We start from the raw sequence: 22,873 nt of genomic DNA on the forward strand, positions 1-22,873 counted from the left end.
TGACTTGGGATGTATATAATTCTGGCACCTGGGGATTGTCGAATGTTCCTAAAAATAGATTGTTGTGGAAATGTTTACTATAAGGAAATTGACATATTCTCTAGGAAGGACGGGGTGAGTGGGCCTGCTACATTTTCTACATTGAAGACATATACAGGTTTTGATTCTACTTCTGTTAAATCAAGTGGGGTTTCATTGGATTTCTGCTACCGTGGAGATAATCAAATTCTGGGTAGGGGTCAGGAGAAAATTAGTCATAAGTGTTCTCGTGTAATAATTACTGTTGAAAGTGTAAATGATCCATTTATCAGTAAGACTGAGAATAGAATAACTGCTACATTACTTCATATGAGATTGTATGTTCTACTGTCCCTAGGGCTCCAGTGAGTGAGTATTTTGAATCTGAAGCTCATCCAGATCAGAGGATGGAAAAAATGGCTAGGTGTGATATGGCTAATATAAATAGTATGCTTACATTTATATGAATTACTGGATAAGATATGGGAAGAGGAATTCATGTCGTGAGAGCCAGGGTTAAGGCTAGCATTGGGGCAATAATATATAAACTGATGGTGTTGATGGACATAGTAGTTCTTTAATAAGTAATTTGAATGCCTCAGCAATGGTTTGTAACAATCCATGGGGGCTGATGATTGTTGACCCTTTCTGGATTTGTATATAGCTTAGGATTTTCCATTTAGTTAATATGAGGAATGCTATGGTGAATTAAATTGGGTCATTTGTGAAAGAATGTTGATTATAAACATATTCTTAGGAAGAGGACTTGAACCAGTGCAGTTAAAGGTTTCAGTTTTACATAATTACTGGGCTCTGCCAGCGTAACAAACCCTGTTCTACAGTAGGGTATGTATAAATTAATTGAATGTAGATTATATCATCATTTAGTTTGAAGACATTTTGTAGAGTAAGCCGTATTACTCTTGTCCTTTCATACTGGGAGAAATCTGCAATAGATAGAAACCAAGCAGGATGACTCCAGTCTGAACTCAGATCACGTGAGACTTTAATCATTGAACAGACAATTAATAGCAGTTATACCATTGAAATGTCATGATCCAGCATCAAGGTCATAAACCATATTGCCGATATGAACTCCAGAATACAATTACACTGTTATCCCTAGTAAAACTTGTTCCGTTGATCAGTGTTTTAGAAGAACAGGTGATAAAGCATTTTGACTAGCTAGTCTAAATTTTAATCACTCAGAGGTGGTTTGATTCTCCAAAAAGTAAATGGTGCATGGGCTCAAGGCACACCAGCTTCAGTAGTTGTGGCGTGCAGGCTCAGTAGTTGTAGCCTCCTGGCTTAGTTGCTCCGTGGCACGTGGGATCTTCCTAGACTGGGGATCAAACCCATGTCCCCTGCATTGGCAGGCGAATTGTTAACGACTGCATCACCAGGGAAGTCCCAGAATTGCAGTCTCCCTTTTAATATACCTTAAGCCCAAAGAATCCATGGAAAATTGTTACAGAAAATAAGACAATAAAATATTGTAAGGACTATAACAGAAGCATATAGTACACAGTTCATATAGACACATCCCAAGCAGTTACAAAGTATATTAAAAGGGAGACTGCAATTTTAAAGAATAAGATAAATTATACCGACAAACTCCCAATTTTTCCTGAAACGTTGCAATCTGAAACCCTATTGTAGGAAGCAGAAGATTCTAGGAGACATTCTACAAATGAAGGACTCTAAACCCTGTGGGTGGATAAGGAATTCTGGAAGGAAGGTATCCTCACCCAAGGAGAGCAGGTTCCTATACTTCTCTAACATCACATCCCTGTACAATTCCCATTGATCTTGGTCCAGGCATTCCCAGTCCTCTTGAGAGAAACGTATAGGCACATCCTGGAATGTCAGCAGTCCCTGAAATTAAAAGTACACATACCGTGTGGCCACGGGAAGAGTTCATAATGTGACCCAAGAAGAAAACAGCAAGTTAAGAGAACTGGTTTTAATTTAGAAGAGTGTCTTCAATTATCCACTAATATATATATATATATATATATATATATATTTTTTTTTTTTTTTTTTTTTTTTTTACAAAGTAAGTTCTCTATCTTATTTCTAACTACAAGAAAAGAGTATGGCATGTGATCTACAAAACCAGTATAGAGACTATACTTATCTGGAAAAGAAATGATAAAATGATGGTTTCAACACAGTCATATGCATTTTTGAGTGTTTTATTTATATCAAACTGGATAAAATGTGTGTATATCTCAGACAGAAAAGACATGTCGAGGTAGAAATGAAACTTTCAACTATTCATGGGTACAAAAGTACACTGGGGAGATTGTAAAAGTGCAGATTGTGATTCAGTAGGTCCGGTGGGCCTGAGTTCTATTTTTTTAACAAGCTCATTTTTAACTAGTGATGCCACAGTCTCTGACATTAACCACAATTGGGAATAGCGGAGACATAATAAGGACAGGTAAAAATTCAGAGTTAACTTTGAACTTAAAGTGTTTTATGGATTTTACAAGTTTAATAGAATAGGAAGCACAGCAGCAACAATCATTAGTGAATACTTACTCCAGAGCGCTTTTCTTTCTAACTTTTTTGTGTAGGATTCCAGGAAAAAGGCCTGGGCTGCGGTCACAGTGGGCGGGGCCCCCAGGCCGGGCCGCCCCTCCAGGACCCCCGTTGGGGCCCTGCGCTCCTGGCGGCTCCCTCCCCCGGAGCCCCCCTCCCTCCCGGAAGGCCTCGGGGCAGAGCTGTCCCACCCACTGCGCCCAGAACGGAGCCCGTGTTTCCGCAGAGCTGGAACTCCCGGCTCGGGGTCTCTTCCCTCCGTCGTCACGGAAGTGCCCCGGAGCCCGAGGGGAGGGCGGCCTCGCTGAGGCTGCCGGCTCTGGAGGGGCCCCGGCGGCCGAAGCCGCGACAGCCGTGGGGACGGCGGGCCGGGTAAGTGGGCGCTGACCCTCCGCCTGGTACGGTGCTCGGGGCGCAGGGCAAGACTAGCTTCTGAGGGGCAGGGGTTCGCTGCCACCCGCCGCTGCTGTGCAGAGAGGGCTGCCCCCAGCGTGTGGTCCCGGGGAATTTCGGTCCCTCCTCTCGTCCCTGCCCTCGGTCTGGCTCGCGGGGCCTGGGGGGCGTGGGGAGGGGGTCGGCCTGAGCGTCCTGAGGGGAAGCGGGGCAAGCGAGGCGCAGGGTCCGGCTGCAGCGTCAGCGCCCCTCCTCCCGGCTATGGGGAAAGCGGCTAAAAACTCCTCCCGAGGCTCGCAGGCCCCTTATTCAGTCGAGTCCCTCTGCGCTCCTTCCTCCCTGAGCTAAAGTACCAGGGGGAGGGGACAGGGCAGGGGACTGGCGCAGGTAATGGGGAACATCATGGGTCTGCGGCATGTGGGATTTTCCCGGACCAGGGCTCGAACCCGTGTCCCCTGTATCAGCAGGCGGATGCTCAACCACCACACCACCAGGGAAGCCCTGAGGCAGGGGTATTAATTAAGTCACAGGAACTTCTTCCTGGACCCACAGGATTCAAGATGTTAAGGAAATTGACACTTGTCCCTATCCTGGCTCAAGTGTTCGTTGTCCTTTCAGTGCTAGGTGGTGTCCACCAACACCCGGCTCAGAGAGAAGAAAGAAAAAGACAAGAGGAGAATCCGAGGGAGTAGAGAAAATATAGAGCCATTTTATTGCTAAAAATGTTTTTCCAAAAACAAGGGCATTTTTGTTTTGAAGAGACGAAGGTCTGTAGTCCTTGGGGCGGGGCCTGAATACCACCAGACGGGCAGCCCTCATAGTGCTCGAATTCTCCTGGAGATTCGGTAGAGCTCCATTGTTGCCCTGGCGTCTTCCACCGAGTTGTGTCCCAACTCGCTGTCCTGCAGACACAGGTACAGAGTGGGGACTAGGGGTGTGGCTGAATCCAGGCGCCCATGTGACCCGGGCCTTCCCTGCTCACACCCTGACTTCCGGGGCTGAAGTGGGTCAGTGGGTGAGTCTCCCCAGGCCTCTGACACCCTGTACTCAGCAGGTGGCTGGAGCAGGCCTGGCTTCACCCATTAGCACTAGACCCAGGCATGGCCAGGCACAGAATCCAGCATCCTGAGGGCCAGCCTGTGCCCTCCAGGTGATTACGATCCGCTGGGTGTGGGCCGGGCACTGCAGACTGGGCCTCAGACCGAGAGGGGCTGAAGCAGTTCTCACAGGGAGCCCCAGGGCACCAAGGAATGTGGACACAGATGTTTCTAAGGGGCTCCTTGCTCAGCACGTGAACAGGGCTCTTCAGTGAATCCACGTGCTGACACTCTGTCCTCGGTCCTTGGTGCCACAAGCCCAACAGAGGGGCCCAACCTCAGGCCCATCCCCTGTCTCCTACACGTTCCTGCTCCCCAGCCAAGCCGCCCCCCACTCCTCAGGCTGGGGATCGGACTCTCCCCTCCCCGGCGCCCCCTCTCTTGCCTCCTCCACTAAGATGCCCCCGTCACACTCCACTCAGACCTGGTGTCCTGCCTGCCCCCCCTCCTCCGTCCCTGCTCCAGGACACCTGCCCTCCCCTCTGTGGACACGCCCCACAGATGTGCTTATGCTCAGGTCTCGGGCCACCCTCCGTTCAACCACGAGTTTCTCAAGGATGGGCTGGGCCTTGCTCGCCCAGGTGCTCAGCCTCTGGTCCAGCCTGGCCCAGAGCAGGTGCTTCATAAACATCCGCTGAGCTGGAAGGGCCCATGTGTGGCCGCAGCTCCTAGTGTCCAGCCCGCCTCCCTGGGCCCTTCCACCTCGGTGAGCTCCCAGGCCCCAGCACAGGCCTGCCGGCTCCTGGAGACTGCTTTGCCTGTGGGTTTGAGCTCAGGGTCCCTCTCTCACTTTTGGAACCCCCCTCATTGGATATCTGCCGCTTTCCTATCTGGGGGGCAATTCCAGAGGCTTCTGCCTGGGGCTCTGGGGGGGGCCTGCTCTGTCTGTGGCTGCAAGTGCTGAGGAATTAGGGCCCCGGGAGCAGCATCAGTTCCTGCCTAAAGGGAGGTGTGTGTAAATAGTGCGGCACCCTGGATACATCTGCGCTCTGTGCTCTACACCATTTCGCAGAGTTGGGCAGGGGGATTAAGCTTCAGTTACCCACAGGGAAACTGGCATGATTTTGAAAACACACAAAAATGCCTTGATTGGGTGCCTTCCCTTCCCTGCTGCTCATCCTCGCTCTACCAGGGCTTCCTGGGTCAGCTCTCACATAAATGCCCTGCCCTCCTGGAGAAACCCCTACCCTCTCACAGCACACAGCCTCTCAGGACTAAGGGGAGGCTGAGCATCTTTGGGGCCAAATATTTGCTCCGCAGCTACTGGGAGACTTTACAGTCCTAGCGGGAAGGGCCAGGCCCCCAGAGCCGGCAGTCTGGCCCCAGCCTGGGAGAGGGGTGGTCCTCACCTGGATGCACCGCCCAAGGAGGCGCTGGCTCAGCACGCGGAGGGAGACACGCCGGCAGTACAGCAGGCCGGCCTCACGCCAAAGAAGCTTGTCCGCGGTCGTGTCGTAGATGGCGTAGTTTCTCATGTTCTCCTTCAGCGCCTTGAAGTCGTGCTTCAGGTCATGACCCACCACCAGCTTGCCTCTGAGGAGCTGCAGAATCTGGCCAGGAAGACACACACCCTACACGTCACCCAGGGTTCTTCAGGTGGGTCTGGGGCAACTTGGTGCCATCACGGGGGGCTGGCCTGAGCTGTGTGACTATGAGCAAAGTCCTCCTGGACTTGCTGTGTGACTATGAGCAAATCACCATCCCTCTCTGGGCTTGGAACATATATATCATCGATAAAATGAGGAGACTGGACCAGACCCCTTCACCCTCAACAATTTAGTGATGCCGGAAGGCCCATCACAACTCCTTCCGTGGTTTCTGTGTGATAGCAATGGCCATGGTCCCATGAGCCAGGCATTCGTTGTGCATCACATACATTATGTTGTTTAATCCCTTTAACAGCCCTCCTGTGGCAGGCGGGTTGACCTCCCAGAGATGCCCACTCCCTAATCCCCAGGCCCTGTGAACATGTTACATGGCAAGGGAAAATTAAAGTTGCAGATGGACTTGAGGTTGCTAATCAAATGGCCTTAAAATAGGGAGAGTTTCTGGATGATCCAGGTGGGCCCAGCATAATCCCAAGGTCCTTATATGTGGAGGTCAGAGAGATCTGACATGTGAACTGGACAGGCTGCCTCTGGCTGTGGAGGTGGAGGAAGGGGCTGAGAGTTAGGAACAGGGGCAGCCATAGAAGCAGGCAAGGGCAAGGAAACAGATCCCCCTCCAAAGGCTCCAGAAGTGAACACGGCCCTACTGACACCTTGATCTCAGCCCAGTGAGACCCACATCGGACTTCTGAACCACAGAAGTGTAAGACAATAAATTTTCGTTCTTTTAAACCACCCAGTCTACAGTTCTGTTATAGCAGCCATAGAAAACCCATACAGCTATGAGGGAGGGTTGTGTTTAACTGAATTTTGCAGTTGAAAAAACTGAAGTGCTAAGAAGTGGAGTAATTTACTCAAGGTGACTCTGAAGAATTTAAAACATTTGCAGATTCCTTGACACTCCTCACAGAAAAGATGGAGTCTACTTCCCCTCACCTTGAGTATGGGCCGGGCTGTGTGACTTCTGATCTCTCTGTGGGGCCAGTGTCCCGGGAGCCCTGAATTACCCTGAAGCCACCATGCTGGGGGACCACCCTGACGTAGGGAGATGTGCCCAAGGAGCCCCAGCACCAGCCACGGCACAGGTGGGTGAGCGAACCATCCTGTGATTCTAATCCCGGGCCTGCCAGGTGCCTCAGCCAACCAGCTGTCCCCGTCTGCCGAGCCCTGCCCAGATTGCAGATGCCTGAGCGACATAAATATTGACACTGTTTGGAGCACTAGGTTTTGGGGTGACGTGCTAAGCTAAGTCATTAGATAACTGGGACAAGTCACACGGCTAGTTCGTGGCAGGGCCAGCCCTCAAAACCAGCTTATCACCACCACATTATGCTGGAAGAGCCGCCTGCTCCAGGCCTCCGCCAGCCCAGTGGCCAAGCTGCAGAGGGCAGCCCTCAGGGTGCCCCAGTCCTGTGCCCTGCACGTATTCCCAGGTCTCCGTTCTCACCTCCTCTCCCACGGTGGCCCTATGGAGAGCCTCGATCACTGGCCACACAGGTGGGTCACCTTTCCTTCCCTTGGCTGCCACTGGGGAGGACGGAAGGGGGCCTTTGGGGCGAGCTGTACCAGGCGCCAGCTGAAGGGCAGCTCATGGCCATCTCAGGCCCACCTAGGACAGCTCTCCGGCAGCCTTCGTCTCTTCCTCTGTGCCCCAGGAAGGAGCCCTCTGGATGGCTAACGCCATCCCGTGTCCTGCTTCTGCTTCTAGTGGCTTCCCCAGACATCCCATGGGGCGTTTGACTTGCTCCCCCTTGTGGCCACTTTGCAGAAAGAAGCTAAGGCTCCAAGAAGCAAGGTGACCTGTCCACGGTCACAGCACTGGAGGCAGAGTCGGTCCATCCACCGTCAACAGGTAATGTCACCAGCCTGCCCCACTGGTACCATGGTTTTCTTGGGGTCCTCCTCCGGACAGACCCTCACCCAACCTAGGGACTGGAGAAAGCACTCAAAGAATAAAGCTGGGCCACTCCTGAGGGACACCAGTTCTTGTCACACTTGGGCTTGGGAATCCCCTGGTGAATCTCACCAAAATCTGGATTCGGATGTGGGATTCTGCATTTCTAGCAGGTGCTGCTGATTCTGCTGGTCTGTGGGTCACCCTGAGTAGTAAGGGCACACGACCTCAGAGCAGCGGCTCGAGGGGAATCCTACGTGTGGAGGAAAGGGCTCAGGCAGCACGCAGTGGAGGGGTAGAGGCCCAGGGCCAGTGGATGTGGCTGTGCTGGGCAGCTGTGGGTCACACGCCTTTCCTTGCTGACATCCTTTATGTTTCTGAACAATGGGGCCTGTTTTCCTGTCTATGAGCTGACTCAGGCCCAGTTCACACAAAGCTCTGAGGGGACTGTGCCACCCTAGAGTCAGCCACAGCAGCCGGTCCCAGGCCTAAGAGGGTGGAGTCATTGTGAGATAGATTCCTGGGAAATACATCACTTCCCGAGCCCCTGGGTCCCGGTGGTGGCGGGGGGAGAGGGGTACATTCAGGACCATGAGACTCATCGTGAGACAAATAAGAGGTGGACAAGCAGAAGGAAGGAAGAAGCAGGGAAAGGAGGAGAACAGTCTGTTTAGCAGAGAGATGCCAACTCTTCAGGACAAAGATGCTGGGCACCAGGCAGGGAAAGGCTGCTGGGACTCGCTCTGTGGTCTCAGGGAGGTCGAAGATGGTCTCTGGGCTTCAGTTTCCCCATTTGTAAGGTGAGGGCCTGGAGAGGTGAGGCTCCACGGACTTTCTGTGGCAGGGCTGGGAGGGAAACCCAGGGTGGTGTGGAGGCCAGCTGGAGGGGCCTCAGGGCTGTGTGACCTGCTGGCTTCGGACCTGCCCTGAATCAGTGTCATGAGGCAGGTGTGTCAAACACAGAGGAGGGAGGCTCAAATTCCTGGAAAGAACTGGAGTGGGTGGGGGAAAGGGACGTGCATCGATCTGTTCTCATTGCCGGGCACTGGGCCAGGTACTTTCCTCACCTCATCATGGGGCCTCTCAACAAGGATATTCTTAGTGTCGTTTTATGGTGAAGGGGGTTGTGGATCAGAGAGGGTAAGAGGCTTGCACAGGTCACACAGCTGGTGAGTTGATCGCTGAGATGCGGTGTCCAGATCTACCTGACCCTGTCACTATTATCAGAGCTGTTATTATTACTACCTACTGAGAACCTAGGGATTATATTAGCATTATTAATTTCAGGGTGGAAATTAATAATTTCTACTGCTGGGCCCATGACGGCACTCACTGAAGATTTCTTGAATCAGGAATATGGCCCCTATGAGGCGGGGATTGTCATACCATCTTACCAACAGGGGAAGGGGGGGTGCCAGTGGTGTGTACCCATGTCACACGCAGAGGAGTGACAGGCCCTGGTGTCTGCCCGAATTCTCTTTCCACTGTGTTTTCCCTCTAGTCCAAGTATTTCCCAGGCCTGATCAAAAAAATCAGCCGAGGGCTTCCCTGGTGGCGCAGTGGTTGAGAGTGCCTGCCGATGCAGGGGACGCGGGTTCGTGCCCCAGTCCGGGAGGATCCCACATGCCGCGGAGCGGCTGGGCCCGTGAGCCATGGCCGCTGGGCCTGAGAGTCCAGAGCCTGTGCTCCGCAACGGAGGAGGCCACGACAGTGAGAGGCCCGCATACCGCAAAAAAAAAAAAAAAAAAAATCAGCCGAGACCCTTGTTAGAAATCCAGAGGGCAGGCAGGGCGCTACTCCAGACCTGCGGAATAAACACCACCAGGGGAGGGGCATTAGCAAATGTTCCAGGGTATTCTTCCCATCTGCCAAGTTTGGAAATCCCGGCATGGATGCCTGTCCAGCCCCTTAGAGCCCACTGCTCCCATCATGCATCCATTCTTCCATCTGCCCATTCATTCATTCCTGGCTGCCAGGAGACATGATTATAAGGGACTCTGAAGAATGTTGCCCTTGTGGTGGCCCAGGTCCCCTACTGTCATCTTCAGGAGTGGCCCCGGTCCCCCTCTTTCCTTCCGTGCCCTGCCAAGTTCTCTGGGTGCCCCTGTCCCCAGCTTCTGTCTGCTTACCCGGGGTAAACCTGGATGACGAAATCATCCTCCTCCATCTGGCTGAGCCCCAGAGAGACCTGCCAGGTGCTGGGGCCCCGACAGGGCACTCCGACCCAGGCAAGGGCTACAGCACTGGTACAGCTGAAACCAGTCCCTGTTTACAAGCTACTGTGGCTTCCTTTCTGTTTCCCACCTAAACCAAGATGCCACACAAGATTTAGTTTCTTTATCTGCAAACTAAGAGTGTCATTATCATTCCCTAATCCCAGTCATGGGCTGGATGCTACTCAGCATACCAGCTTAACATTAAAAGAGCATTTACTTACAAAAATGAGTTACAGTCTGTGGACGATTACCGTTAGATTAAAAAATGAATTAAAAGAGCATTGACCTGTCAGGTGAGAGCCCTGCATCTGAGCACTGAGTTGTAGCCCAGCTTGCTGTGTGTCCTTAGCAAGTCACTACCCCTCTCTGGATCTTGGTCTCCTCGCAGGTTCCTTCCTGTGCTGACAGTCTGATCTGTGGGGCTCTCTGTAGAACAGGGTTCTCAGCCTTGGAACTACTAACATTTGGGGCCAGATACTCCTTTGGCGTGAGTGTGTGTCCTGTGCATTGTAGGATGTTCATTCAGCACCATCCCTGGCCTCAAGCCACTGGATGTCAGTAGCAGCCTTCCGCACCTCACTTATGACAATCCGAAATGCCTCCAAATCCTCTTGCACTGCTGGTGGGAATGTAAATTGATACAGCCACTATGGAGAACAGTATGGAGTTTCCTTAAAAAACTAAAAATAGAACTACCATACGACCCAGCAATCCCACTACTGGGCATATACTTGGAGAAAACCATAATTCAAAAAGACACATGCACCCCAATGTTCATTGCAGCACTATTTACAATAGCCAGGACATGGAAGCAACCTAAGTGTCCATCGACAGATGAATGGATAAAGAAGATGTGGCACATATATACAATGGAATATTACTCAGCCATAGAACAGAACGAAACTGAGTTACTTGTAGTGAGGTGGATGGACCTAGAGACTGTCATACAGAGTGAAGTAAGTCAGAAAGAGAAAAACAAATACCATATGCTAACACATATATATGTAATCTAAAAATAAAAAAAAAAGAAAGAAAAAATGTCAGAAGAACCTAGGGGCAAGACGGGAATAAAGATGCAGACCTACTAGAGAATGGACTTGAGGATACAGGGAGGGGGAAGGGTAAGCTGGGACAAAGTGAGACAGTGGCATGGACACATATACACTACCAAACGTAAAATAGATAGCTAGTGGGAAGCAGCCGCATAACACAGGGAGATCAGCTCGGTGCTTTGTGACCACCTACAGGGGTGGGATAGGGAGGGTGGGAGGGAGGGAGATGCAAGACATATGGGGACATATGTATATGTATAACTGATTCACTTTGTTATAAAGCAGAAACTAACACACCATTGTAAAGCAATTATACTCCAATAAAGATGTTAAAAATAAAAATTAAAAAATAAAATAAAAATACCTGATCTTACTGTAAAAAAAAAAAAAAATGCCTCCAGATATTGTTAAATGCCTCCAGATATCGCCTCCGGATTTGCCCTTGTGGGCAAAATCACATCTGCACTGAGAACCACTGTTCTGGATGACAGTGAGACCTATAGGCATCAGAAGATAACAAGGCGGTTACCTTGCATTATAAAAGCAATGTCATCCCATTACAAAAAATAAAAAAACAGAAAAGGGGGTGAGAGGAGCCCCCTCAAAATCCTGTGCCTCGTGGCTGCATGGGCCCTGGGTGGACTGGGGGGCTCAGTGGCTCCCTGGAGGCCGCCTGGCTTCTAAGGCCTGGTCTATGGCTCACTGCTAGCCGGGCCCACTTGCAGGAAGAGACAGGCTGGCGAGCCACCTTTGAAAAAGGACTGCAAGAAACCAATGCCTGGTGAGCTGGTGGCTCAGCTGAGAGGTGTCGCCTGGACTTGTGGGGTCTGATAAATGGCTAATAGGCTTCTGCCCTTTGGGGGCTCCCCAGCACAGCTTGGGACCTGTAAGCCTGGTCTTTGGGATTAAATACTGTGGGTGATGAGTGAGGTCAAGGTGCCTCAGCATCCTCATTCATGAAAACAGATGATGGCGGTTGCCTCATACCACAGTTTCACTCCCACGCTGCGCCGACACTACCCATTCGTACATCAGGCACTTAGCCTTCACAGTGCGCATTTACACACTTTGATCACAGGATCAGAACATCACAAAGCAAGCCCTCAGGCCAGAAGTTGAGTCTCTGCTCCACCCCTTTCTTGGACAGTTTGCTCAGCCTTGTGCCTAAGTTTGCTCATCTGCGAAATGGGGTGATGATACTAGTTAACTACCTCCCGGGGCTGTGGTGGGGCCTAAAGGTAGTGGGGTATGACAAGTGCTTAGAACAGGGCCTGGACATGATGCTGGATACACCTGTGCTGCTTCATCACCCCTGTGTTACAGAGGATCCTACTGAGGGGCACAGAGAGGTTTAGCAACAAGCCGGAGGACACAGGGCAATCAGGTGGCAGAGCTGGGATTGGACCCACATCCAGCCAAGTCTAAAGACAGTGTGCTAAAAGTCCTCATGCCCCAACTAAAGATCCCGCATGCCACAACGAAGATCCAGCGCAGCCAAAATAAATAATAAATAATAAAATAAATAAATAAATATATATATATATATATATTTTTTTTTTTTTTTTTTTTTTTTTTTTTTTTTTGCGGTACGCGGGCCTCTCACTGTTGTGGCCTCTCCCGTTGCGGAGCACAGGCTCCGGACACGCAGGCTCAGCGGCCATGGCTCACGGGCCCAGCCGCTCCACGGCATGTGGGATCCTCCCGGACCGGGGCACGAACCCGTGTCCCCTGCATCGGCAGGCGGACTCCCAACCACTGCACCACCAGGGAAGCCCCTAAATATTTTTAATAAAATAAATCAAGACAGTGCTTGCTCCCTGCCCCCTGGGCTGTACGTGTATTACTGTATTATGACAGCAAAGGCCAACACGAGGGCAGAGGCAATTCTCTTCCACACAGCTGCCAGAACTCCTGTATTGTGAAAATCAATTCAACTCCAATCCCACAAACATTCTCAGGGCACCTTCTATGTTCAAAGCACAATATCCAACCTGGGGCAGATAAAGTACATGGCAGGAGCTGTGGAGCTAGACAGACCCGTGTGTGTAGCTAGGCAAGCTCTAAAGCGTGTGGGCTATGGGAGTTCGCTGGCGGTCCAGTGGTTAGGACTCAGCGCTTCCACTGCAGGGGGCACGGGTTCTATCCCTGGTTGGGGAACTAAGATCCCGAAAGCCAGGCGGCACAGCCAAAGAAAGAAAGGAAGTGTGTGGGCTATAGCAAGGAGGGTGAGACCCCCAGGGGGGTAGAGTTGTGGGTGGGGAGGGTGAGGAGGTCGGGCAGGGCATCACACAGGACTCCTCTGGCCTGGGCCTGCCAGAGTGGCAGTATTTCTAGGGAAAGGGATGGGGCATGGGAGAGAGTAGGGTTGGGTCTGAAGCACGGTGGGCGATGGCTGAGCTGAGAGAGAAGGCAGAACAGGTAGGTAGGTGGTATTTAGAGGACCATGGATGTTGGGTTGCCGGGCCTTAGGCAATGGGAACCTTGGAGGTACTTGAACCAGGGGGTGGGGATGGGAGCGGGGGCTATGATCTGAGCCAGGCCTGGGGAAGTGTCTCTGGCAGCAGGGTTGAAGACATGGGCAGGGAGCATACATTGTGCAGCAGGCAGAAAACGAGGGCCAGAATCTAAGACCGAGGTTCTCAAGGGAAGTTGGAGAGAGGACGGGTTGTATAATTTGACTTTCTGCCTTGTTCTCTCCACAGGCACATTGATGACCATCAGCCATGAACCAGGCACTGTGCTTAGGGATACAGACAACATCACTACACCCAACCTACACAAGGCCAGGAAGGAGGCATTAGTACTCCCCCTTCACTGATGAGGAAACTCAGGCTCAGAAAGTTTCAGTAACTTGCCAAATGTCACACAAACCAGTAAGTGATGGAGCAGGAAACGTGAACCGCAGATGTGGTTCCAAAGAGCTGCCTGGTCTTTAGATCCCCGCCTCCCTCCTCGAACAGCTGTTAAGTGCCTACTCTGGACGGCACTCCTTGTTACACACTGGAAGGACCCGGCATAATCTCCAACTGAGAAACAAAAGCATTTTGGCACCAAGTCTGGATGAGGACCGAGGTGTCCTGACTCCCAGGCCAGTGCTGGAGGGTGTCCAGGGAATCACATGTCTCTTCTGCCCTTTCTGCTGCTGGGATGGGGAGGGAGGCTGGGGAGGAGGAGAAGGGATGGGGCCAAGCCACCCACCTGACTGCTCAGTGGGGATTTGAGTGTGGGCAGCTCCATGTAGTATCCCTGGGTCTCCCATCGGCACCTAAACCACACCACCTTTCTTCGTGTTGCCCTCCCCTTCTCGGTGACTCACCTTTGTTCTCCTCTGTCCTAATGTTTCCTTCTTTCCGATCCTCTGGATGCTACTGATGACTAAGGCACTGCTCCCTGGGGTCTCTAACTCTTCTCTCTGCTGCCATCTCTTTCCTCACTCCCATCCATCTCCCCAGCACCCCCGTTCAGGTTTTCTTGACAGTGGTTTTGATCCTGCCATGCTCTTGCTCAAGAATCTTCAGTGGCTCTCTATGGCCCACTGAGTTGCATACACAGACTCCTCCCTCCCCTTTGACAAATAGCACCAGCCTCATGGAGCCTTTCCAGGACCACCCTGATGTACTCTGCCCCCTCCTCAAGGCTCCTTAGTACCCTCTTAGTACCTCTAGAACAGTGCTGTCCAATAGAAAGAAACATAACATGAGCCACACATGTAATTTTAAATCATCACCAGCCATATTTTAAAAGGTAAAGAGAAATAGGTGAAATTAGTTTTAATGTTTTATTTAACCTAATATATAAAAATATATAAAAATACTACCATTCTACATATAATCTATATTTTTAAATTATTGAAATACTTTATGGTTCTTTTTTCATTCAAGTCTTTGAAATCCAGTGCATATTTTACACTTACAGCACATCTCAGTTCAGACAGACCAGCCACTTTTCAGGTGCTCACCTGTCACCCGTAACTGGTGGGACCCTACTGGACACACAGCTCTAGAGGTTTTGAGCCTTCCACATTCTAGTTATCTGAACTTGTACGAGTTGCTTAGTGTTATGGGTTGACTTGCATTCCCCCTCAAATTCATTTGTTGAAATCCTAACCCCAACCACCTCAAAATGTGACTTATTTGGAAATAGGGTCGTTGCAGACGTTATTGTTAGGATGTCATAATGGAATAGGTTGAGTCCCTAACAAATACAACCGATATCCTTATAAAAAGGGGAAATTTGTGAGACATGCACACAGGGAGAATGCCATGTGAATATGAAGGCGAAGATTGGGGTGACATTTCTCCAAGCCAAGGAACATCAAAGATGGCCAGCAAATTGTCAAAAGCTAAGAGAGAGACACAGAACAGGTTTTCCCTTGCAGCCTTCAGAAGGAAACAGCCCTGCTGACACCTTGATCTGGGACTTCTAGAACTAGTCTCTAGAACTGTGAGAGAAGACATTTCTGTTGTTTAAGCCACCCACTTTGTAGTACTTTGTTTCAGCAGCCCTACCAAATCACTGTTTCGTTCAAGAAAGCCTCAGTTTCCTCATCTGTAATATGGGGACAACACGGAAAAAATCCTAACAGCTAACAGTTTTTGAGTACTTATACAGGCACTCTCTCCAGGCCCTTTTCCAATCCTCACAATAATCCTGTGAGATTGCTGCTGTCATCACCCCCATTTTCTTTTCCAGATGGTGAAATGGGGTACAGAGAGGGTGAGGAACTTGCTCAAGGTAACTTAGCAGGTAAGGAACAAAGCCAGGATTCAAACCTGGCCCTCTTAGTTCTAAGCTAACAGCTCCTGAAGACACTTTTGGCAGACTGTTTTGTGAGGCATGAATGAGCTCCTGTATGGAGCTCAGGAGAGCATCCAGTGAGTAGCCAGTGCTCAGAAAACAGGGGCTATTGTTGTGGGCTTATCTCCGGCACCTGGAGCCTGGCACACGTGCAGTATGTGGGATTGAGGTGAACCTCAGTTCTCTGTGTTCTTCATGAACTTCCCCAAGGTGAGTTCACCTTCCCATGAGTGGCTAACCCTGGTGCCACTTCTAGAGTGGTTGAGTTTCGTTTTCTTCTAGTGATTCAGAGAAACAGAAAGTAGACTGGAGATGTCACAACAAGTTGAAGGGGAAGAGAATGGGAGACTTTGGTGTGCCACACCCATCTCTATGAGTGGAGGGCCTGTGGTGGGTCTGGGAGCAAGCTCTCCCTGAGCTCAGTGGACTCTGGCTGGCCTGTCCTTCAGGACCAGGAGGGCGCCCTGCCAAGCGCCCAGCCAGTGAGGGCCTCCACCCAGGACCCATCCCCCATTTCCCCCACAGGGCTCCTCAGAGGCAGCTGGTATAGAGGAAAGAAGGAGGAATCTAGCCCCCAAATCAGTGTGCAGGGAACAGCAGGCAGGACTCAGCTTCCCCATCGTAAGAGCAGCAAGGTGTACCAGATGCCCCGAAGGCTGCTCCCAGACACGAGTCTAAGGTTGTCTGATGGCAGGAAGCCTCAGGGATGTGATGGACACACCAACGGGTTTCTCATGCTCTGGTGCTCCCCACGCATGGGTGGCAGGGAATCTGACATGGCTGGGGTCACAGGTCACAGCTCCGGCAACCAGGGGAGGTGCTGGGGAAGTGTGTATGTGGGTGGGGGGGTGTATGTGTGTTGGCCTGGATGGCATATGGCCCTTCTCTTACCTCCAGCCTGGCCACGGCAAACGGGGTGGCCCCCTCCATGTTCTGAGCTGTGATCCCGCTGACGGGGGTTCTGTAGTCGGTGATCTCGCCCTCAGGCCGGATGAACTTGTCGTAGAGCACGGTGCCGTGGTAGTCCACGAGGCTGCAGCGAGCCAAGCCGCTCTCCCTGAGGGGCCCCAGCCCCACCATCTCGCAGTCCATGGCCACCACATCTCTGCCTCTTGCCATGTTCCACCGGGACCCTCAGATGTGCTGGAGAGGGGGCGGCAGGAAGGGCATCACATGAGGGCCAGCTGAGACCCCAGGCGTCCTCAGCCACCTCCCAGCCAGCCTACACCCTCTGCCCTGCCCTTTGTCACAAACACCACCTGGCACAGAAGGAAGTTGGCCTCTTGCCACCCCAACTGGCTTCTTCAGCTGGCAGTCCCAGGGCCTCTCTCTGGTCCTGCCCGGCAGCCTCAGGACCAGGATACCCCCTCCCAGCACCTCCCCTGACTGCTACCCCAGAGAAATGCCTTGAACCCACCGCCCTGTCTCCCACTCTCACCGGCCTGCCTCTCTGGTGCCCCTTCTCAGCTACTGCAGTTGCTCTTAGCAGTGACTCATCTCTGACTTCAAGCCGGGAATCCTGACCCTGTTTCAGTTTCTGGTTTGGTATCAAGTGAAATCAGGGGCGGGAGGCGGGGCGCGTGGACTGGGCTGCTTCATCTCCTCGGGCGGCCAGCAGGTGGGGAGCTCCGTGTCCTGAGTCAGAATTGACGAAGCTTGCCGGCTCCGTGTCCGGGTGTCCCACCTTTGCCCCTGCCCTCCACCTAATCGCTCAAGCCCTCCCCCTCCTCGGATGACGCAGCTGATGTGGATGGAGTGGATTGCAACATCTGTCTTTCATTTCTCACCCTCTGCCCGGGGAATAAACTTCCCCAGGACTGGAGCCCAGGGAATGCCCCACAACTTCCGGGGCCACCACCAATCTGACAACTCTGTGAGGTATGTATGTATGTATTTATTTAATTTTATTTAATTTAATTTTATTTATTTATTTGGCTGCACCAGGTCTTTGTTGTGGCATGCGGGATCTTCGTTGCGGTATGCAGGCTCTTAGTTGTGGCATGCGGGATCTAGTTCCCTGACCAGGGATCGAACCCGGGCCCCCTGCATTGGGAGCGTGGAGTCTTAACCAATGGACCACCAGGGAAGTCCCTCTGTGAGGGTCTTTTATGGGGGCAGGGAGAGCTGGCTCTTGGGACACTGAGGTTATTGATTGGGAAGGGCAGGAGAAGGTTGGGGTGCAAGGGGGGCTAGCCCCCACTGCCGACCCAGTAAAGCCCTACGGCCTCTCTTGGCCCAGGGACGCCTCAGAAAGGATCATTGGTCTGCCCTCGACGTGCTCTGCCTCCAGCTGGACTGACACTGTTTGAGGACAAGGAGAAGCAGGCCTGGAGGGAGCCCTACCAGCCCGGCCATATTTCCCAGGGGCTACACTCTCCCAAGCTAGAACTTTGACCCCTTAGAACAATGCCTAACACATAGGGAGCACTCAACATTTATTGAATAAATGAATGAGTTACATCCGGGGCAAAAATAGAATTGGCTTTAATGAGGAAATTGTCCATTATATACTGTGGTGAGTTGAGCGCTCCCATCTTGCCTCCTACCCCAGATCCATATGGAACAAGCTTTGAGCTGTCGAGCTGAATCTGACAGCCCCCCGTTGTCACAAAGATTTGTGGCTTGGAAAGGAATTTCCCCAGGTTCTCGGTGTTTTCACCAAGTGACATCCAGCTTCATTTAACAGACCTCAAAAAGAAAACCAGATACTGATGTACGTTTAAAGGATAAGTCATTGTTCCTGTTTGTTGCTCAATTGGTGGGAAGTTGAGTTAGAAGAGGTTATTTGGGGTTCCCATTCTGAATGAGCTGCTTTTTCTTGAATTCAGGCTGTCTGGGAATTTTTTGTTTCTCAAATGCATAAAGGATTATCACCCTGATTTAGGGGGAGATGAAGCAAAATTCCCGTTACTTTAAATGAACATGCATTTAAAAAGTAACCCCCTAAAGATCCAATTGGAGGTTTCTGTTTCTACAGTCCCCGTAGGACCCCACGCACCCTCTGGTGATCGGCCCACGTCAACATCCCCACTACAGGCCTCACCTCCGCTCTTCCACTGGCCACCTCAGGATTCAGACAGAACACATACTCGCCCCTGCGATCCTTTTCCCCACGGGTCCTAAACCTGCTCCGTGGTCAACTCCAAACCTGCATCTTCCAGTCTTCTCTGCATTTCTCCTTTTCTACCCACACCCTACCCCAGTCTTCACCTGCCCTACCTCCATCTTCATGCCCTGCTCTAAATTATCCTTCAAATCTTACCAGATTAAGTTCTCCAAAATCGAATCTCTTACACTGTCATGGCACTTTGCTCAAGAACCTATAGTGACTTCCTGCTCTCCAAAAAAAAAAAAACAAAAAACAAACCTCAACTCCCACGCAGTCCCCAAGACCCTCTTACATCTGTCCCACCTGCCTTTCCAATCTCATCTTGCACCACTATCCAATCTAAGACTCTTTTTTAGGGTTTGACCTAAATTCAGAAGAAATCAGTCATTCCTTAATTCATTCATCACGTGCTAAGCCCTAGGGTTAGCAGGGGTATAATCGGGTCTGCACCTTCAGGTCAAGGAGATGTACAGTCGTGCCACAAGGTCAGTCCCTGTCCCACACCTTCAATTAGCACCCCCTTCTCACCTCCTTCCTGCACACTGGCTTCTTCTCTGTCCCGAGCCTGGGCATTTGCTGTGCCAGTCTGGAAAGCTCTTCCTCCAGGTTACCTGTCCAGTTTTCTCCCTTTCCCTCAGGTCTCCCACCAAGGCCTTTCTTGGCCTCTATTTAAAACTACACTCTCAGCCCCTTCCTGGGTTTCTTCTATAAGAATTGATGCCATCTGAGATACCACATATTGTACTTGTTCACTTACTGTTCCCCCTCCCACTTGCACCTGGAACCCTGCCTGGATCACACTGAATTTTTTCAAATGTGTTGTGCACTCTGAGGTTGGACACAAGCATTGGTAACAGCCTAGGAGAGGAATCCCTTACCCCAGCCAGGGGGATGGGCTGGGGATTTCCTACTAGTGGGGGTGCTTCCCAGGTTTAACTGGTGTCACTCATTGGCCAGACCAATCCACAAATTTCCTCGGGTCAGGAGGAAAGTGAGTCATTCAGGGCAAACCTCTCAGCCTTACAAGACACGCATCCTGCCAGTTGGCCCACCTGCAGTGCCTGTAGCAGGTTCGAAGGCTGCCACTGTATGGCCTTCTCTGAACCCCCAGCACAGGACACAGGCTGAGTGGATGAATCATAACGGTGGGTCAGATACCTCTCCCTACAAGCAACCTGCCCTTTGAAATCCAGCTCAACTGTCTCCAACCTCAGCTGGTCACGTACCCCTAAAATGTGTATGTGAACTTCTAAATTATATACCACAGATGGAAACACCTCAGTCAAATACCAGCAATTTAATGTGGTTCAACTTAAAACATGTCAAACTGTGCTATGGAATACTGTTTTGTGTTTTTGTTTTTGTTTTTTTTTTGGCTGTGTCGGGTCTTAGTTCCCCAACCAGGGATTGAACCCGTGTCCCCTGCATTGGAAGGAGGATTCTTAACCACTGGACCACCAGGGAAGTCCCTGGGATACATTTTTTAAAACACAGACATAAAAAAGAATGTGTTAAAAATAAACTATATACCAATAAATATGTGAAAAAGATACTCAACATTACTAATCAGGGAAATGCAAATCAAAACCACAACGAGGTATATCACCTCACACCTGTCAGGATGACTATTATCAAAAAGACCACAAATAACAAGTGTTGGTGAGGATATGGAGAAATTAGAACCCTTGTGCACTGTTGGTGGGAATGTAAAATGGTGCAGCCACTGTGTAAAACAGTATAGAGATTCCTCAAAAAAATGAAACACAGAATTCCCTGGCAGTCCAGTGGTTAGGACTTGAGCTTTCACTGCTGTGGGCCGGAGTTCAACCCCTGGTTGGGGGAAACTAAGATCCTGCAAGCCACAGAGTGGCCAAAAATAAATAAATAAACAAACACAATTACCATGGTCCAGCAATCCCACTTCTGGATGTATACCCAAAAGAATTGAAAGCAGGGTCCTGGAGAGACATAGCAGCATTACTCACAATAACCAAGAGGGAGAAGTAACCCAAATGTCTGTTGATGTATGGATGGATGAATGAACAAAAGGCGTCATATACATACAAATGAATTATTATTTAGCCTTAAAATGGAAGGAAATTCTGACACATACTACAACCTCAGGGACAAACTCTGAGGACATTATGTTAAGTGAAATAAGCCAGACACAAAAAGGCAAATACTGTAGGATTCCACTTACACGAGGTACCTAATCAAATTCATAAAAACAGAAAGAACGGTAGTTGCCAGGCGTTGGAAGGAGGAGGGAATAAGGAGCTATCATTTAATGAGTATAGAGTTTCAGTTTTGCAAGATAATACAGTTCTGGAGACGGGTTGCACAACAATGTGAATATATGTAACACTACTTAACTCTACCCTTAAAAATGGCTAAGATGGTAAATTTTATATCATGTATTTTATATTTAAAACTAAAAAAAGTTTTTAAAAATAAAAAAAGTGAGTACATACCTTCAAAGAGAAAGAAGTTTAATAAACTTGTGCTCTATACTAGGGCAGTTATAAAATTTTCAAAAATAAACTATAGTGGGAAACAGCCGCATAGCACAGGGAGATCAGCTCGGTGCTTTGTGACCACCTAGAGGGGTGGGATAGGGAGGGTGGGAGGGAGACGCAAGAAGGAGGAGATATGGGGATATATGTATATGTACAGCTGATTCACTTTGTTATACAGCAGAAACTAACACAACATTGTAAAGCAATTAAATTCCAATAAAGATGTTAAAAAAATAAAAAATAAAGGAAAAAAATAATAAACTATATAAATTCTGTAGTATTTTCTTGCTACATCCCAAAGCATCATCTTGAAAGCCGCCCACCTCAAAGGTCAAAGCAGCCAGCAAGACTCAGCGCCCCAGCATCCCCACCATCCCTCCCCCAAGCCACCCTCCCACCCTAGCTAAAGAATTCAAAGAAAAGGCCACTTCACCCACTTTTCAATTGAGTTTTTTTCCGGGTTTTACAACAAAGCTGATTTCAAACCCCGTACATCTCCCCACTGCTAGCAGCTCCATCCTTCCTCAACCCACAGACCAAAGAACCAAAGCTACTTCTCAACTGTGAGTGTGGCATCAGCTACAGACATTTAAGGAACCTAGAACAAAGTCCTGGAGCCAGGCCAGGCGTGGTCAGTGACTCGGCCAGCTCCCAGAGCAATCTGTGGCCCTGCTTTTGCAGTTGTGTGGTTTCAGTGTCTCTCCCTTCCTGGCCCTGCTGCTTTGCTCAGACTGACGTGAAATCCAAGCATCACGGGAACAGTGAGAGCCCGGAACCTCTGAGTTGTCCTCAGCGGCCTGTGCCCCACCTGCTGGAACAGCCACGAGGACAGTCCTGTCTGGGTCAAAGGCACTCAACCCGAGGGCGTGTTCAGGTGTTACCCGGAAAGCCCAACACTGATCCTTAAAGAAAACACAGCCGGTCCGGCTTACTAGGCACCAGGCACTGGGCCAAGCACTCAGCACTTCATCCTCCTAACAACCCTGTGAGGTAGGTGGTGTCATTATTCCCATTTTACAGATGAGGGAACAGACTCAAGAGTGAAGTCACACACTTGCCTAAGTCTCAAAGCTATTGAGTGGTGAGCAAAGATGGGGCTCAAAGGTTCTGTGTGACCTGAGCTCTGGGTTACCCCAATACCCCCAAACTGCCCCTTAGGAAACAAGGAAAGAGGGGTAGGAGATGAATCCCGACACAGAACATTTTTAGAAATCTGGAGAAAACCCAACCACCACAGTGACTGGGGGCACCCACCCGTGTGCAACAGCTGCACAGCTGTCGATGCCCGGCCCGGCCCCAGTGGACCCGCCCTCTGCTCCCCTACAGACCCATGGCCTTGCTCTCAATAAATAAAGATCCCTGTGGGCAATTCTGCACAGGGGTCCCAGAATTCAAACCGCTGTCTTGTTTCTCAGACTTTTGCTTAAGAGAGCCTAGCGCTGGGTGGGCAGGAGGAATGCCTGACTTGGGTCAAAATACATATGCCAGACTCCACCCAAAGCTTATCTGCCTTCCCTCCTCCCAGAACAGTGCCTGGTGACTTCTGGTGGTGAGCAAGTGAAGACCCAGCTCCCCACGAGCTGAGGTCTCTGCTATTCCACTGTAGCCTGGAAGCTCCTACGATGGCTAC

At 50.4% G+C, this 22,873-nt stretch overlaps 1 protein-coding gene across 1 annotated transcript; it reads right to left on the reverse strand.

Moving 5' to 3' along the window:
* Window positions 1–3,644: 3,644 nt before the first annotated feature.
* ISG20 (interferon stimulated exonuclease gene 20) lies at window positions 3,645–17,132 on the reverse strand. Its single transcript, XM_079699711.1, has 4 exons — window positions 17,057–17,132; window positions 16,510–16,761; window positions 5,402–5,602; window positions 3,645–3,857 (listed from the first exon to the last, which is right to left on the reverse strand). Exons 2-4 carry the CDS (start codon window positions 16,735–16,737, stop codon window positions 3,771–3,773), a joined length of 516 nt encoding a protein of 171 aa, XP_079555837.1. The 5' UTR covers window positions 16,738–16,761; window positions 17,057–17,132; the 3' UTR covers window positions 3,645–3,770.
* Window positions 17,133–22,873: the final 5,741 nt, after the last annotated feature.

This window comes from Hyperoodon ampullatus, assembly GCF_949752795.1.
Source record: "Hyperoodon ampullatus genome assembly, chromosome: 3".
Classification (NCBI taxonomy): domain Eukaryota; kingdom Metazoa; phylum Chordata; class Mammalia; order Artiodactyla; family Ziphiidae; genus Hyperoodon; species Hyperoodon ampullatus.